Source organism: Microchirus variegatus (assembly GCF_963457635.1).
Source record: "Microchirus variegatus genome assembly, chromosome: 2".
Taxonomy (NCBI): Eukaryota; Metazoa; Chordata; class Actinopteri; order Pleuronectiformes; family Soleidae; genus Microchirus; species Microchirus variegatus.
Window position 1 is genome coordinate 37,891,738 of NC_139803.1, and position 16,116 is coordinate 37,907,853.

Consider the following 16,116-nt stretch of genomic DNA (forward strand, 5'->3'; position numbering starts at 1 on the left):
ACAGTTAGTTTGGGCTTCAATATTAAGTGGGACTGGGCCTAAACTGGGTCTAATAGAATATGTGAGGAGACACTAAAGTGCTAAAGTTGTCCAGTATGTTTTCCTCATTCTGTTCACCCTCTACTGCAGAGCCATTACCACGCAAATATTCAGCATAGTGAGTCACCGCCTCATTTAGATCTCGAAGACTTCCTGGAGGACAGATGAGCTCCCTGTGGTTTACACTTGCGCGGTCACATCTGAACTTTCTGCAAACAATCACAGCAGAATAGCATGCACGGAAAATAATTCATCACTTTACATAGTTCAGCGAGGCACAAGAGTACATATGCACAGCTGGAGTAGTTTTACACGGTCTTTGGAGGCAATTACTGATGAAAATAGAAGATACTCAATTCAACAGTCCACTGGCAACACACATCCACACAGAGAAGGTAAACAACCAGCGCCTTGAGCATACACAACGTGCAACATCAAGCACAATATGGAACAGAGATCGGATAGGAACAATGTCTGTTTAAGCAGCAAGCAGCATTGTGCTGCCAACAGGTGGCGCTTTGCCCTTGACTTAGTTTTCATGCTGACAATTTCTGACCCAGTCCTCTGGTCTCACGTATGGAGTTTCAAGCAGATTGGTCAATGTACAGCGAAGTTGTAATTCAAAATGGCTGACTTCCTGTTGGGTCAAATAAGTTAAAGCTACTTCCTGTTTTGCAGCGGAACTTCCGATGTTTTGCCATGGCCATGCCCGTTGCAATCAGCCAGGCGTTTTCTGAGCTTTTCATCTTTGCTGTATCGAGCACAAATTGCCACATTTTTCATGTTGGTACAATTAACGTGTTCCTCTTTGGACACCGGATTCAAAATGGCCGACTTCCTGTTGCGTTGAGACCATGGTCCCAATAGATTTGTTTGTTTGTCTTGGGCTGTGACATGTTTCCACCAAGTTTTGGGAAATTTGGTGCAACTTAGTTCACCTTTGGGTGCGCGACTGAGCCATTTTGCATCACTTTTACTTATTTCTTGTATTATTTGACTTATTTTATAAATAGTCTGATTCGTGTGCTAACCTTCGCTAAAGTTTAGTTCCTCAAAACAGCCATCCTTACAGGTTGTTTTTGTTTGTTTTATGATTAAGAAACTCTTACTAGTCCATTTTGTTTCAAATGTGAATATATATTTATGAATGTTTGAGATTTAGCAGAGAATCCGATAAATAAAAGCATCATTATCTGTATGCTCTCAACAGTAAAAACAAATAAATAATGCTGCTAATATAAAAATCAATTCATATTCCTGTTTACATGTTCCAAATCATAGTCTGATTATGGTGCCCCTTTCCATTAGAATGTTATAATCTGATTAAGTCTAATTACAAGTCTGCATAATGGGAATAATGCTGGAATACTCTAACATGTCACAGGGGAATTAAGGAGAATTATTTTTACTTAATTGGATTATACAAACATAATCTCACTGTGTTATTTGAGCCTTATAATCTATAAATAATCTTCGTTTTTGTTTTTTTGTTTTTTTAATTCCTGAAGTTTCATCTTCATCCAGTCACCGCCCGTGCTGCTTTCGTCATCCCTCCCATTCTGACATTAACTCCGCCCCTCCGGTCCTTCCCGGTCTCGACACATCAAACCCCTCTGGCAGTGAATGACAGAGAGAGTTAGTGCGTTTGTGTCGACGGCGCTAACTACACGACTTTACTGGGCTTTTGTTGTTTACAAGAAGGAATAATACTCGCGAGCGTTGAGGGGAGTGGACCTGTTTTCATCTGGACTCAAGCTAACATGACTTCCATCATCCTAACGTTCGCCGCAGTTTTCACAGTTCTCTACTGCAGTGCAGGTAAATAAATAAAAAAACTTTATTAATAACGTAATATCTCATATAATTAGCTGACTTTGAACTGTTTTTTCTTTAAATTGTATGGTATTTATTGTTTCATCATTCATTTCTGAATGATATTTTTTTTTGCCCAGTCCAATTCTGCCCCCTGGTGGTCAGGAGTGACATGGGTAGTTTATACATTATACATGTGTTTTCGATTATATATATGCTTTATATATGGTTCCATGTCGAAACAAGCTATTTTATTTATGAATAAAATAAATATTGTTAATTCGACACCCCTGTATTACAATTAATCACATTTTTTAAAATCAAAATCACAATATGTGGCCTACTGCAATTTAGAGCTGCAACTAATGATTATTTTCACGATGAATCGTTTTGATCCATAAAATGTCAGAACACTTTTAGGAAGCTGAAACAATAGGATATCTTGTTTTAATTGTGGGGAAAAAAGAGAAACATTTTTCCTATGAAAAGCAAAGCTCCTTATGAGTAAGTCTCGTTGAAATGGCATGAATCATCCTGTTGTTTTCTTTAATCCGTCCACATGTTCCATCACACTCATTGATCGGAATAGGACTGAGCCTATTCGATAGGTAAAGGTCAAATACATTTGTGTAGCACATTTAAAAACGACCCCTGTTGCCCCAGAGTGCTTTATTTACATGCGTCGTGCAATAAGTAAAGTCACCGAATAATAATGAGCACATAAAACAGAGAAGACCCGCTAAAATAAATAATACACATTATAAAACCTCGACTGGTGTTAAAAGACAAAGCAAATGAATCGGTTTTGGATCCTGTAGGTGACAGGAAGCCAGTGTAGTGAATCCAAAACAGGACTGATGATGATGTGAAGAGACGGACAAATTGCCAATCATGAATGGATTAAACTCTAAAGGCACCAATCCTGAAATACAGAAATTAAATCCACATATTGCTATTATGAGTCTGCCTGTGCAGCATCATTGGTTTCTGAAACAGCTGAGAATCATTTCTTTCTTTCTTTCTTTCTTTTTTTTTTTTTAAATCTTATCCTACAGATCAACTTCCTCCACCAACAAATCTGATGTATAACTGGTCCGACGCGGTCACCGTGGACCTGACCTGGTCCTGGCAGAGGCCCAGCACGCTGCCAAAGAACTGTGAAATCAAATATGAAATCAACTTCCTGAACCGACCCACGGTAAACACGTCTCTGTTTTTATTCTGTGCATAAGAGCGAAGGATTAACTCCCACTTTTAAAGTGCAAAACAACCAATATTGAATAAAACCGCTGTCCAAAAAACTGTACACACACAAATATATATATATATAGTACGATTATATAGTATATCACAGGGTGTCACAGCCAAGCTTTTATATGAATTTTAGGAACCAGGAGGCACATACAAGCCACAATGAATCAAAACTCCAATGCTGACTGTATAAAAGAAACTAACGTCTTCAACGCATAATTCTTTCATCAGTAAAATCCCTGTGGTTGTCGTTGCAACAGCATCAAACATGCTCATAGAGGTGAAGAAATTCCTATGAAAGGAATCATCGGCCGTCTGTCGAGAGCGCGCCGTGTTGAATTTAATAGAATCAAGACGAGCAATTTACTGATGTCTGGTCCTCGAATATTGGAAATCGTGTTTGTTTTGGTATCGGGGTCAAATTGTCAAACTGTCAAATTACTGATTGCAACAGGTGGAGGTTCATTGTTTACACACACATTATAATTGAGTGTGTCTGACACGACAAGTTTGTGTTCTTGGTAAGGGCGTGGAGGCTGAAACATCAATCCAATCCAATCCAACTTTATTTATAAAGCACTTTAAAAACAACAACAGCCGACACAAAGTGCCGTACATCAGAGATAGATAAATACATAAAGCAGCTTTTGTCACTGTGTACAGCAGCTCTCTGTTTTATTGCCACTCATTAAATCCCGCACTGTTTTTGTGTTTTTTTTCTTCCAGCGTGTACTTTCTAAAAACTTTCCACACAAATGTCCCACTGTCCGTAACTACACCGTTCGAACTGTCGTCGAACACTGTAATGGTTGGATCCACAGCACACCTGTTCCTATAGAGGTCAACCAGAGGTCACAAGGTAAGCACCAGTAAAAAAATAAATAAAAAAAAAAGAAGAATAAAATGTACTGAAGTTTTTGTTTCTTATGATCATACTTGTTTTATTTATTTTATACACCTTAAACACTTTGTCCCGTAACAGATAAAGTGGTGAAAAACTTCAGATGTGTCGTTGACTGCGGTGGAATAAACTGTTCCTGGATCCCGCGAGATCGGACTCTTGACCTGACGTTTTCTTATTGGTAAGAATTGGAGCTAAGGTGTGTTCTCTGAAGTAGACGTTTGAAGGTTCTGAGTGACACTTCAGGCCCTTTCTCATACCAGAAAGGATGCCGTTGCAAGAACAAAGCGTACATATAAAACACTTATACACACATACTTATGGGAAGTAATTCAAATTTCTGCCAATAAAATGACCCAAATGTTAGCTATTGGACCTATAAATGGAAAATAAAGTATCTGTGATTATTGGCTGTACATTATTCTTAGATCTTCCTGTTGCGGTTGTAACATGGTGAGCGTGACACAGCACAGTCCCTCCAGTTCCTCTCAAAAAGATAAAGGTAGAAAGATATCACATTATACGTTTGTTTCCCCCCGTTTGGAAACATGCTGTTTTCATCATCTTTGATTCTATTATTCTACTCACTGACGATGATGTGGCTTTCATGCTTCATGAACAGTCTCAGGCCACGCATTTATTATTATTGTGTGATGATATCTAGTGGAGAAGGTGAGAAATTGCAACATCTCAATGTTAGAGCCAAACCAAAGCAGTTCTTTGTTGCACTCCAGGGTCTCACCACCACCACCACCACCTCTGTGTCTTGTCGTTGCAGTGCTTGCAGTGTTAAGTCAGAGGGTTGCAAACCTTTAAAGGACTGTGATCGACTTTACACCAGTGGAAATAGGAGTGGCTGTTTCATGATGGGAGTCCATCCCTCTGACGTTGACTTCCTTTTTCTCGTGAAAAGCGCAAAAGGAGAGGACGTCGTCCCGCCTGGCTTTGGTTGGTGTGATTCTCCAGCAAATTATATATGAACGTTGCGTTTAGAGGTTCCTTATTCTCTCTCTCTCTCTCTCTCTTTCTTTACAGTATTACCGTCACCAAAGCTGAGCGTCACACAAATGGACAAGCTTCTCAAACTGACCTGGACGCCTCCTGCAGGAAACTGCAGGAACGATGTTTCGTGGAGAAACAAATTGTGCTTCAGTCAATGCGGCGGAAAAGAAGTGAGGAAATGTGTCTGTGTAGACACTTAAGGCCACAGTATACTCCTGCGTAAAGTGCTCTGCGTAGGTTACCGAGACCCCTCTACGTCACCGGAGAGCAGAGCCGTTTCTTGCTATATGCGGACCATGCAGCTGCATAGGGCCCCACAGCCACCAGGGGGCACCCAAACTTTTTGAGAATTAAAAGAGAATTAAAAGTACCTGTCTTTATTTGCATGTATTGGATGCGTTCATTATGCATATATTTGCAAAGCATGTAAGTGTTTGTGGGGTAATCAGAAAAAGTTAGTATCTCCCAAATAGCAAAGGACCCCCAAACAGCTAGAAACGGCCCTGCCGGAGAGCCTGTCGGAGGGCCAAACTTTAAATACGTCATATCTTAGTACACACAGCACGTTTAGACTCTAAATGGCTAATTCCTCGCCTCAAATGATCTTAACACTGCGTTCCTGGACAGAAAAATATTTATTTCAGGTGAGAAACGGCCACTGTTTCAATGTTATTCTGCTGCAACAACAATTAATCAACAGTCTTTGTCTCTCGGACGCCATTCCTCACTGTAGCCAAAAGCACAACAACCTTGCGTAGCGACCCCTACTGATCGGGCGGGAAATTGCAGTGCGCATTCGGCACCACGACGGAGAACTATGAAGGCTCGAGGGGTCTCCGTGGTTGTGCAGTCGGAGAAGTATAATGTGGCCTTTATACTCTTGTCCTTTGTGTCTGTCCTTGAAAAAGTGTGACGCGGTGCCTCTGTGTGTTTACTCTGACAGCAATGCTATGACGTCCCCTCGATGAGTCACGAAATTCCCTACGAAGAAAACTGCAAGTATACGTTCCGCTCCAAAGTCCTCAGCAATTATACGGGCGATATACTGAGCGACTGGAGTGAAGACGTAACATACGGTAACTTCTAACTATTAACCGGTTTAGCTTCCATTGTTTTCTGTAGATGCAGTTTTGTAAGGATGGCTCCACATAGAAACCCTTATTTTTCTGGTGATAAAATAGCACTAAACATGCGTCTTTTTGTCTTCACAGGGACGACGAAGCCTCCGGACGCGACACTGACCGTGGTTGCCATCGTCATCCCCATCATTCTGTTTATCTGCGTCACTCTGTCCTGCTATTGCTTCAGCAAGTGAGTTTAACGATCCTTTCTGGCACCGAGTACATCGTATGGTGTCTCAATGACGCCGTTTCAATACTCATTATTGTTGGTAATGGTAATAACTGTGATTTAAGGACACACAAACTCCCCCAAGAATTGAGGAGAATTTCTTTAAAAAGCACTCTTAATTCCCAATATAGCTGTTGCAGCTCCCAGAGATTTTGGTAATTTGTGTTCTGTGAGTTTTCAGCCTGTGACATATCTGCTGTGGTGTGTTTATAGGCACAGAGACATCATTTTCCCGAACACGCCAGATCCTTCGGCAATTTTCAAAGAACTCATGAGCGGGAATAAAGAACATGAGGTATGCACTTTATTCATGAATGTACACACTCTCCCCTCTCTCTCTCTCTCTCTCTCTCTCTCTCTCTCTCTCTCTCTCTCTCTCTCTCTCTCTCTCTCTCGTTTGCTGCACAAATAATATTTAAATCATTCTGTTTTCAAGTCCAAACCAGAGAGTCTGTACACGCCTTTGCCAGAAGAGGTCGAACGCTGCACAATTTCCCCCGCATCATAGAACAAGACGATCCAGTGTTTTTCTGACTCTTGGTCGCTTTCAGGAGAGTTGAGAGGAAATTTTAATTTAATGGGGAATTTGGAGAGCGACAGCTGTGACTTGTCCTTTATGTGATGTCTGTTATGACTGCATATCAAACAAGGCCCTGCTCTCGCTGTGGCCCTGTACAAGACGGATTCGCCTGCTTGAATTGAAGACTATGGCATTTCTGACCTCAGCTCCTGGAGAGGTGATACGTCTTACATACTTTTGGATACCTACGACAACTCCTTCCACAGGAGCAAGGGACAAGGCAATGTGTACGTGTGTGCAGATGGAAGGAAACGGACACGAGAGAGCGCACAGGTGATGTGCTGTTCCGAAAACAGAGCATTGAGTTTTTAGGGCCATACCAAAAGAAAAGAGTGGCAAATCAGCAGACGACATTAGAGGGTTTTTCTGCCAAATGAAGTTGGCTCCGTTGATTTATTTAGAGTGACAACCTGCTCACACTGAAGTCCCTTTTTTACTGGAAAATGTAATGTCAACTCATGGTTGGCTCATCTTGTTTTCTAGTTTCAGTAAGGGAAACTAAGCACTAAACATTTCACAATTCATGGGTTAGTCTCCTGAACATAGGACAGTCTCTGCAGGAGTTTATGTAACCGAGTGCAACCAACTCAGTGGCTATTGATTGTTAGAAGGTTATGTTTTGGGGATGTAGATTATGGGCCAAGTAAGGATTAAGATCATTCTCTGCTAACCTACCATCATATGTTTATATATATATATATATATATATATATATAGTTGTAATTTGTGTATATATTTTGTATTATATTCTTTTATTTTTGTCTACCTTTTAATGTACAGTGTGTTTTTATGTTCTATGCCTGATGCCTAATGCTGCTGGAAAATAATAATTTCCCACTCTGGGATCAATAAAGTACATCTATCTATTAATCTATGGCTGGGGTGTCAAACTCATTTTCACTGAGGGCCACATCAGCATAATGGTTACCCTCAAAGGGCCAGATGCAACTGTCATACAGAATAAATGTAACCAAATATAGTGTAAAATAAAGGTAACTACTCCGTAACATATTGCTAAATAACGTTCTGCATTTATTACTTATTCAAGTTACAAATGTGTTGAATTATAGACATAACCCGGTCCGCAATGGTGTTTCTTGACAAACTAACATTCTGCTGCGATCACAGTCTCAATCTCAATTTCTGACTTGTTGCATGATGCATTTACAATGATACACACGCGATCTACTTGCAGGATGCCGTCACTTTGCGGGGTAACGCGATCGCCATGCATTGTGGGAAATGTAGTTTCGGAAATGTAGCTACGGTATCCGCAGCTGGTCAAATGTCGTCCTCGTCCCCTCTCTCCGTGTCAGCAGATGAGGTTCGTGAGGCGAGGGAGAGGGCGAGCTACCGCGGCCGTAGCAGACGAAGCGGAGAGAGAGGAGGCGGGACTTCCGCTGCAAGTAAAGAGACGCTTGTTTTGTTCTCTCGCGTTTGTCCTTACAGGCTCCGGTAGAAACATGGCGTCTCGCCGCTAACGGTGGCTATGCAACCGCGGTCCGCGGTCATGTTATTTAACATGACTTTTTGAAACACTACGAAAATGAAACAAAAACTATTATACAGCGACTAGACAATACAGGAGCACATAATATGTATAAAAAAGTGGATTTTGGGTTATATAAACCCATAAATACTACACAGTGTACCTTTAAAGCAGCATAGACCACATAAAATGACGTGGCGGGCCACATCTGGCCCCCGGGCCTTGAGTTTGACACATGTGATCTATGGCATCAGACTCCTATGTGTCTATCTATCTATCTATCTATCTATCTATCTATCTATCTATCTATCTATCTATCTATCTGTCCCTTTGATGGATTAATATAAAAAGGGAAGCGAATTCTGCTAATTACAAATTATGGATTTATACAGATGATTGAGTCGAAAGTGGAACAAACTCCTCCAGCAGCCATTCCCACATGAGTCACCTCACAGCCTTCCTGTCTCTTAAAGGGAAGTCTCCGTCCAACTCCACTCCTCGACAGTGAAATGCACTGACATTACGAAGAAGTGGCCACTGACACACACACACATTTTAGTTTCTTTTTCTCTACATTTGTGTATTTGTGTTTTGCTGACGGCGGCTCCGAGGACGCCTCACGGAGAGCGAGCGAGCCGCACCGGAAGCGGGAATAACAAGGTTTAAAACGTTGGGAAAAAGGAACGGATTATCTGAAAGGGAAAAAGCGATGACTCCGCTCCACTGTATCGTCTTTTTCCTTTCCTGTGGCTGCTTTCTCCAGGCGAAAAGTCAGACAGGTAAGAAATCGTGGGTTTTAATCACAAATAACTTCACTTTTACTGTATGTTGTGCCCCCTCGTCCTGGCGTGACGTCACTGTATTCTCGGAATCCGTTGGTGTTTTAATACGTAGTTGTTGTTGTGTTTTTTTTGTACTTTTCTGATTCACTCACGTCGTAATTTGGAGAAATTTACTTGGAAATTTAACACACAAACCACACCTTTTGAGACAGTAACCCTAGTTACCCCATAGTAAATCTAGGTATCTTTAGCTATATGTAGCTGTCTAAAATTGCGTTAAGCTTAAGTTAGCTCAAGTTGTTTAGTAGGGCTAATCGTAAATGTTAGCCAAAATGTGTTTCTCACATATCTGAAAAAATATCACACTGTAATCATTTTAAATGTGTCATTCAAATGAAAATGGGAACAATTATGTCAAAAGGTACCGTTCCCTCTCATATCGCAATTTCAGTCAAAATACTCGCATTTAGGAATTCATTCCTAATCGTTAAGCTTTAAAAACCAAAGTCATTAAGCTGGTTTACTATTAATTATAGTCAACCACAGGCAGAGGCGATTCTAGAGTCTGTCGGGGCCCTAAGCAAAAATTCCTAGGGGGCCCTTCGACCACCTTTATGTTATAAACAATCTGACACCAACGAAAAATGTATGAATTCATAAGGTTTTTTAAATTAGAAATGAAAAAATGGAATGGAAAAACCCTGTAACTTTGAAAATAAATAAAGTATGTGGAAATTTAAATAACATTAAAATACTGTAAATAGCTTTTTAAAAACTACATAAACTTAGTAAAAATAACCAAAAAAACATTATCCTGTAAATAACTCGCATTATAAACTTATAAAAGAAATATAAAGTATAGAAGTTCAATAGTTTTCTTGGGGGTACTAATTAACCCACAGCAGGCAATTCCTCATGAACACCTTTTAAGCATCTACTAGTTAGTGTTAGCGTTAGCGTCAGCTCGCGTTCTGACGCTAATGTTGGCTGCTGTTCAAGTCTGTGTCCCGGTTAGTTATACAAAGTTACAGTTCATAACGGCAGTCATTGACTGTTAATGTTATCATTATATCATTATCTGCGCCATTACTGTCTTTCTTTCTTTTTTCTTCATCCTCTTTTTTTTCTTCTCACTACCTGATTGAAAATTCCTTCTCCTTCGTTTCCAACTTGCAGAACGATAACTTCACACAGGTTAACGTGAGGTTAAAAACTAACAAAAAAATATCCAAAACCTAAAACCTACAGACTCTATTGGCTATTTTTTCTGTCATTTCTCCAACACTCCAACACAACGGCTCCCACGACAATGTCACCATCCCTGGGAACTCATTTGAGAAGCTGAACACAGCAATTGTGTAATGTCTGTCTGTCTAATATGCTTGCAGTGGAAGTGCAATAAACCTCCAACACTCAAATTGGAAGGCAAATGTTGTGTCACATTATTGAAATATGCCATGAAATTCATAAACAAGCAGCTTAACTCAAAGTAACTACATTGGTTTAGTGAAGCCCTCTACGATATTACATCTCTATCTTTTCTCTTTCTCCATCTAAGGTCAAATTTTACCGCCTCAAAATCTGTCACTTCTGTGGATATGTGATTTTAATGCCACTCTGGTCTGGGCACCACCACCAAAGCCTTTCATGGAAAATTGCACCTTTGAGGTGGCTTTAAAAACCAATAAGTCAGGAGTCGATATTAGAGTAAGTATGCTTACATTTTTCTATTCCGTTAAAAGCTGCGTGTACCGGTGGCAAAGTAGCCGACCACCAGCTAGCATCAGTCCACTCCTGTGGAATATTCCCACAGAATGGACTGAATATTAATGGGTGACTCAAAAGGAATGACAAAATTAACGTTTCAAATGCAAAAATATGTTTCTACTGCATCTAAGTTACATGAAATGTAATAGTTTTGTGGTTTTCTCTGCCGGTGAATTCAGAAACTCTCTTTCAAGGCTGTTTCTTGGACGTTCTACACGGTGATGGAAGGAGGATATTTGCATTTGTCTGCGCAAACAATTTGTAACGACCGACACAGCGAGGCAGCCGTCCTCAGCGTCACTTACCCAGGTAGCTAAAAATCTATTTCCAAAGCTATTTTCAAATGCTAGTGTGAAAATAAATGTGACCATGTATGACCATATTTACCTAAATGCATCCTTGTTCCTTCCAGAAATGGTAAAGAATGTGCACTGCTATATCTCTCCCCCTGACGGCGCGCACTGCTCCTGGGACTTGGCTGATCCCATGCCACTTGTCAGATTTTACTACCGGTATGTGTTTGTGTTTCTGTACATATATTGTACTCACAGAAGAAGTATTGTGAAGTAGAGCAAAGCTAGAACTCACCACCAGTTAGTCAGAACTAAAGAAGCATCAAATTAAAAAGTGAAATTGAGCACAACATATTGACATCAGAGGGTGAATAGGAGACATTTTGCCTGGTTCTCTAAACATCTGTTCTCCTTCCTGGTGGATGACTCTGCCTGTCTTTTCTCTGCAATTTTATTTCCTCCTTTGCTTTGCCTGACTGCTTGCTTGTGTAGAAAAGTCTGCTTTACTTTGTGGAAAAAAGTGAATACCAGGAAAAAAAGCAACCTTGAAAATTGTTTTTTTGTTCGGTGCATGCGTCAGATGAGTTTCTGTGGTGATGTCGCTGAAAATAAACAGGACGGCCTGTTATCAGGCTGTTGTACACATCCAAGCTGTCATTTAGCATAACAGGAAATCCAAACTAAAAAAAACCCAACATGTTTTAAGTTGATCGTCAAATGCTCTGTGCAAACAACATGATAGGATAAATCTAGGAAATGGTAGAGAGATTTACTTGTTTTTTAAATGAGTTTTATGTCTTTTAATCTCATTAAATCACCTTACTCCTTACTAATCAATGGTGGGAGTTGAAGCAGATGAGAAGTGGTACATGAAACATGAGGTAGAAACTTTTTTGCCCTGTCACAAGTCATTGCAGCATCCAAATGAGTCTTAAGCTGTTATTTTAGTGACTCCCATCAGTGCATCCAGCTCGATTTATACACCTTTAAACCTGCAAATGTTGTTTGCTCACCTGTTGGTTAATAAGGTGAAGTTGACACTATATTGAATGTACACATCCTGCACATACGATAGGTCAATAGCATTTATTTTTACGTTACGTTCCCGTAAAGTCCAGAGGATGCAGGGAAGGAGTAACGAGGTAAAAACAAAAACCTCGGGATATTTTAGAAGAAGACGGGCTGAGGCAAAGGTAACGTAACCGCATATAAAGAGTTTATTTACAACAAACAAACATAAGGTAAACTTAAAACGAGCTGCTCCAAAAGTAGCTGTAGGGCCTATAAGAGAGGAAAACACAATTAACTTCAAGAGCCGGAACAACCAGACTTAAACCGCTAAAGTAAAAACAACCACCCTTGCACGTTGGCAACCAGAAATAAAGTTCAATGGCATACACGTGCAGCTTCACAAGCTTTTCCCCAGCTTTATGCACTTTGGCTTGATTGCCGAACTTGAGGCACCTGTGGAATAAGCAAAAATGGGCGGACCCACAAAGCACACAAAGGAAACATGACGTCTCACTCCGCACCCTGGCACGTAACACGCTACCTTACGAATATGAGGCTTTTAGTAACTCGTTGCTCCGGTTTTGGTCTCCACCAGCCAGTGAGTTCACCAGCTTCTAATATCGGCCGTTTGTTGCTTCACACATGGCTGCAGTGACTTCCTGTCTTTATTTTCAACACAAGACTTCTTGGCAATGATTACAGACTCCAGGAAATAACCACACCTTCTCGGGATGTGCCGTAGGGTTAATAATGTTTCGGGTTTTTTCTCTGCCCTCTTTTCAAGATTGTCCAACGAAGATGGCAGTGCATCTGTAAATGACACTCCACCCCCATTACAAGAGTGCCACACGTACACTGACGCCAAAGGTCGCAGCGCTGGCTGCCATCTGCCGGCGAACGTCACACAGGTCGTCTACATCTTGTTCAATGGAACGGCAAACGAGAAGTATTTCAGGAACACCTTCACGAGATGGCTTATCAAAGATGGTATGCGACACTACACTGGTGCTATTGTCTGGTCAAGACTTCTGGGGGGGGGGGGGGGGGGGATTCTGTCGAAATGTGTGGCACTTCCCCTTTCACTGTTAAAAACAGAAGTTGACTTTGACCTTGCAATTTGTAGCAGTTATTGTGCTTTGAGAAAATGTGTGTATGTGTGTTATGACAACATCGTTGTAACCATTTCTCTGCACAGTGAGACTACCAGCCCTTAACTGGACAGTCGAGAAGACTGCGGATAAATTCCACATCAGCTGGGTTCCACCCGAGTTCAAAAACAATTTTAAGCATTACTCGATCGATTACTCCGAGTGCAATAGAGAAATGGTAAGAGTCTCGTTTATTATTATAATTATTATAATTATTATTATTATTATTATTATTATTTAGTCCATCTAATTTACTTGATACTTGGTTAGAAACGTGTGGTTTTAGGTTTGAAATGTCTCTCGTGTATCTCTCATCTCACCAATAAATGTATAAACAGTCCTGACGACTCCAATGGGATAGTGAACAAATATAGTGAATAGCCACCAGGGGGACGACTCCCCTGGTTGCAAAAGGAAGTCCAGGCAAACAGTGAAGTCGTCTTATCCCTGTACTATCAGGCTATCAAAGATACAAGAACTCACACTGGAAACAAATAGCCCTGTTTTTCATATTGTACCGAAACGGTAACACCGTTCATTCGTCGCTCTCGTAACGTCTTCGTCTCCGTTTCAATCGCAGCATTCTTTACAGATACACGACATAGAACGCACCTCCGCTCAACTGGACGTGATCCGTCACTGTCAGTACAACATGACGGTCAGATCTGTGCACGCTGGTTTCAGCACTCAGCCCAGTGAAGCCAAGTATTTTGGTATGATCTTTCTGTCTTTCCGTCTTCTTCCTGTCTTTCCCCTCACCGTTTTTAAAATGCCGCTGATGTTTTTGCACGCAGAAGCAGACGCCGATCGTAACGCGTGGATATACGTTTGCGCTGTCATCCCGCTGATCCTTGCTGTCCTGGTCATTTTGATATTGGTGTATTATAGGAGGTTTGTAAAGCCTGTGTGTTTTTGCTTGACTCCTATTGTTTGTTTATTTGGTCTGATTTTTTTTTAACTCTCGCTGTGCAGGAACAGGGACCGTATTTTCCCCAAAGTCCCGCAGCCTCGGGATCTCCTCAGTGATATTTCTGGCAATAACAAGGTGAGCTGTGATTGTCATGTCTCCCCAAGTATTACTGAAGGAATAATATGGAATCCTGGTCATAACACACAGGGAAATGATGAAACGAGTCACTAAACATTCTGAAATGCTCCGGTATAAAAGCACTTGCTTACCAAACATGTAGAAAAGTGACATTTATACTATTTTGGTCAGGTAAGTCAAAATTGATTTCTAAAACACATTCAAACACAGATTAAACTGACCAAAATTCTCCATCTATAATGATATTAAATGACTCGACTATTACATGTGAGTTTTATTTGTGCTGCCTTTCTTGCGAGAGTACAGGCGAGGGCAACAGTATCCGGAAGAGCGTTATTCGGAAGTGTTCTATTCTTGGCTGCACAGTGCAGCACAGAGTTCTACACAAACTTCCAGCCTCAGAGGATTTATGTGTCCAGTGGATAAATTTTATATATGACGGCAATGTGCCGGCTAGAGTCGGCAAATGATGGCTTTTCCAAACGCTAACTGCTGTTAGCTGCCGTTAGCCTCAATGATGCTGACGTAGTTTCCTGTGTCTCATTTGCATTTAAAGAGACAGACACTCAAAACCGAGCGTTCTGAACAGGGCTGTTTTGGCAGGGTGATTGAACTGCTGTGGTGCTTCATCCTTAGGGTATTTTGACCAAAGCACGTCACAGATATGTTCATTAGGACACCAGTGAACTAGGTTAACTTGTCGAAATAGGGTATAATATGTCCTTTAAATAAAGGTTAAACAAATATCCACAAATACACTAAAGGTCTAGACTAACGTTTCTTTTTCCCCTCTTTGTCTCAGAGCAATTTGCACATATCGGCGCAGGACGTCGAGAACTGTAAGATCATGTTGGTGATGGATTCTGAAGTCAACACAACAGTCCACTGACCCCCCCATCATGCTCCAGTGGTGACTTTAATGAAAGAGCACAAAATTCTTATTCACCTGAGGCAAAAAAATGAGACTTCTTTGGAAGATTATGGCTCCTTTTGCTTGACGCTGAAGGATGGATGTGTCGATGGACGCTTTATCCTCCACGTAAGGGTCCAACTTTATTTAAAAAGCACTTTAAAAACAACAACAGCTGACACAAAGTGCTGCCAGTAATATGGGACCTCATTAGTCCAAAATGTGTGGGATTTATTATCTAAATCTGTTTTAGTGGATGGGCATTACAAAGAAAAGATGACTATGTGACTATATTCATCGATCGTCATCGTTTTCTGCAGCTTATCCGACAGTTATCTCAAGTAACTTTCACTCAACCTCATCAGAGAAAAGGACCGAAACGTGCTGTGAACACACATTACGTGTGTGTGTGAGTGTGATTGTCGACTCGACTTTTTCTTTGTGATCGTTATCCTTTTTGGTAACGCTTTCTTTTACAGTCCCCTAATTACCTGGTATTTAGCTGGTAAATTCATGGTAACACTAAAGTGTTGCTAGGTAATTACCAAGGGTAATAAGATAAGTAAATACAGTGAAACCGTTGCCAAAATACTGGGTAATGCACGGTAATGTACTCGGTAAGTAAAGTAAAACTGTACTGTAAAAGAAAGCCAAGCTTGTTTCCATGTAATTACACACATTTTTAGGGTTAGGTTTGTTAGATTACCCCTTGGGTAAATAGCTAGTAATTAGG

General features: G+C 40.7%; 2 protein-coding genes across 2 annotated transcripts; both read left to right on the plus strand.

Moving 5' to 3' along the window:
• The first annotated feature begins 1,746 nt into the window (after positions 1-1,746).
• On the plus strand, positions 1,747-6,945 carry LOC310944383 (interleukin-13 receptor subunit alpha-1-like). Its single transcript, XM_083910152.1, has 10 exons — positions 1,747-1,857; positions 2,907-3,049; positions 3,829-3,961; positions 4,085-4,184; positions 4,782-4,951; positions 5,039-5,175; positions 5,949-6,081; positions 6,217-6,316; positions 6,569-6,650; positions 6,792-6,945. The coding sequence occupies exons 1-10, from the start codon at positions 1,800-1,802 to the stop codon at positions 6,861-6,863; spliced, it is 1,128 nt and encodes a 375-aa protein (XP_083766278.1). The 5' UTR covers positions 1,747-1,799; the 3' UTR covers positions 6,864-6,945.
• Positions 6,946-9,070: 2,125 nt separating this feature from the next.
• On the plus strand, positions 9,071-15,798 carry LOC310924174 (granulocyte-macrophage colony-stimulating factor receptor subunit alpha-like). The gene is made up of 10 exons (XM_083885819.1): positions 9,071-9,203; positions 10,765-10,913; positions 11,153-11,282; positions 11,386-11,485; positions 13,062-13,264; positions 13,473-13,603; positions 14,006-14,138; positions 14,220-14,316; positions 14,398-14,470; positions 15,276-15,798. The coding sequence occupies exons 1-10, from the start codon at positions 9,134-9,136 to the stop codon at positions 15,360-15,362; spliced, it is 1,173 nt and encodes a 390-aa protein (XP_083741945.1). The 5' UTR covers positions 9,071-9,133; the 3' UTR covers positions 15,363-15,798.
• The last annotated feature ends 318 nt before the right edge of the window (positions 15,799-16,116 follow it).

What these genes read in the sequence shown, in the direction of transcription:
- LOC310944383 (XM_083910152.1), top strand. Translation starts at nt 1,800, where the DNA reads ATGACTTCCATCATCCTAACGTTCGCCGCAGTTTTCACAGTTCTCTAC. An exon ending in TCCTGCTATTGCTTCAGCAA is followed by an intron (nt 6,317 to 6,568) that starts GTGAGTTTAACG and finishes GTGTGTTTATAG; the next exon opens with GCACAGAGACATCATTTTCC. An exon ending in GCGGGAATAAAGAACATGAG is followed by an intron (nt 6,651 to 6,791) that starts GTATGCACTTTA and finishes TCTGTTTTCAAG; the next exon opens with TCCAAACCAGAGAGTCTGTA.
- LOC310924174 (XM_083885819.1), top strand. Translation starts at nt 9,134, where the DNA reads ATGACTCCGCTCCACTGTATCGTCTTTTTCCTTTCCTGTGGCTGCTTT. An exon ending in CCGAGTGCAATAGAGAAATG is followed by an intron (nt 13,604 to 14,005) that starts GTAAGAGTCTCG and finishes TTTCAATCGCAG; the next exon opens with CATTCTTTACAGATACACGA. An exon ending in CAGTGAAGCCAAGTATTTTG is followed by an intron (nt 14,139 to 14,219) that starts GTATGATCTTTC and finishes TTTTGCACGCAG; the next exon opens with AAGCAGACGCCGATCGTAAC.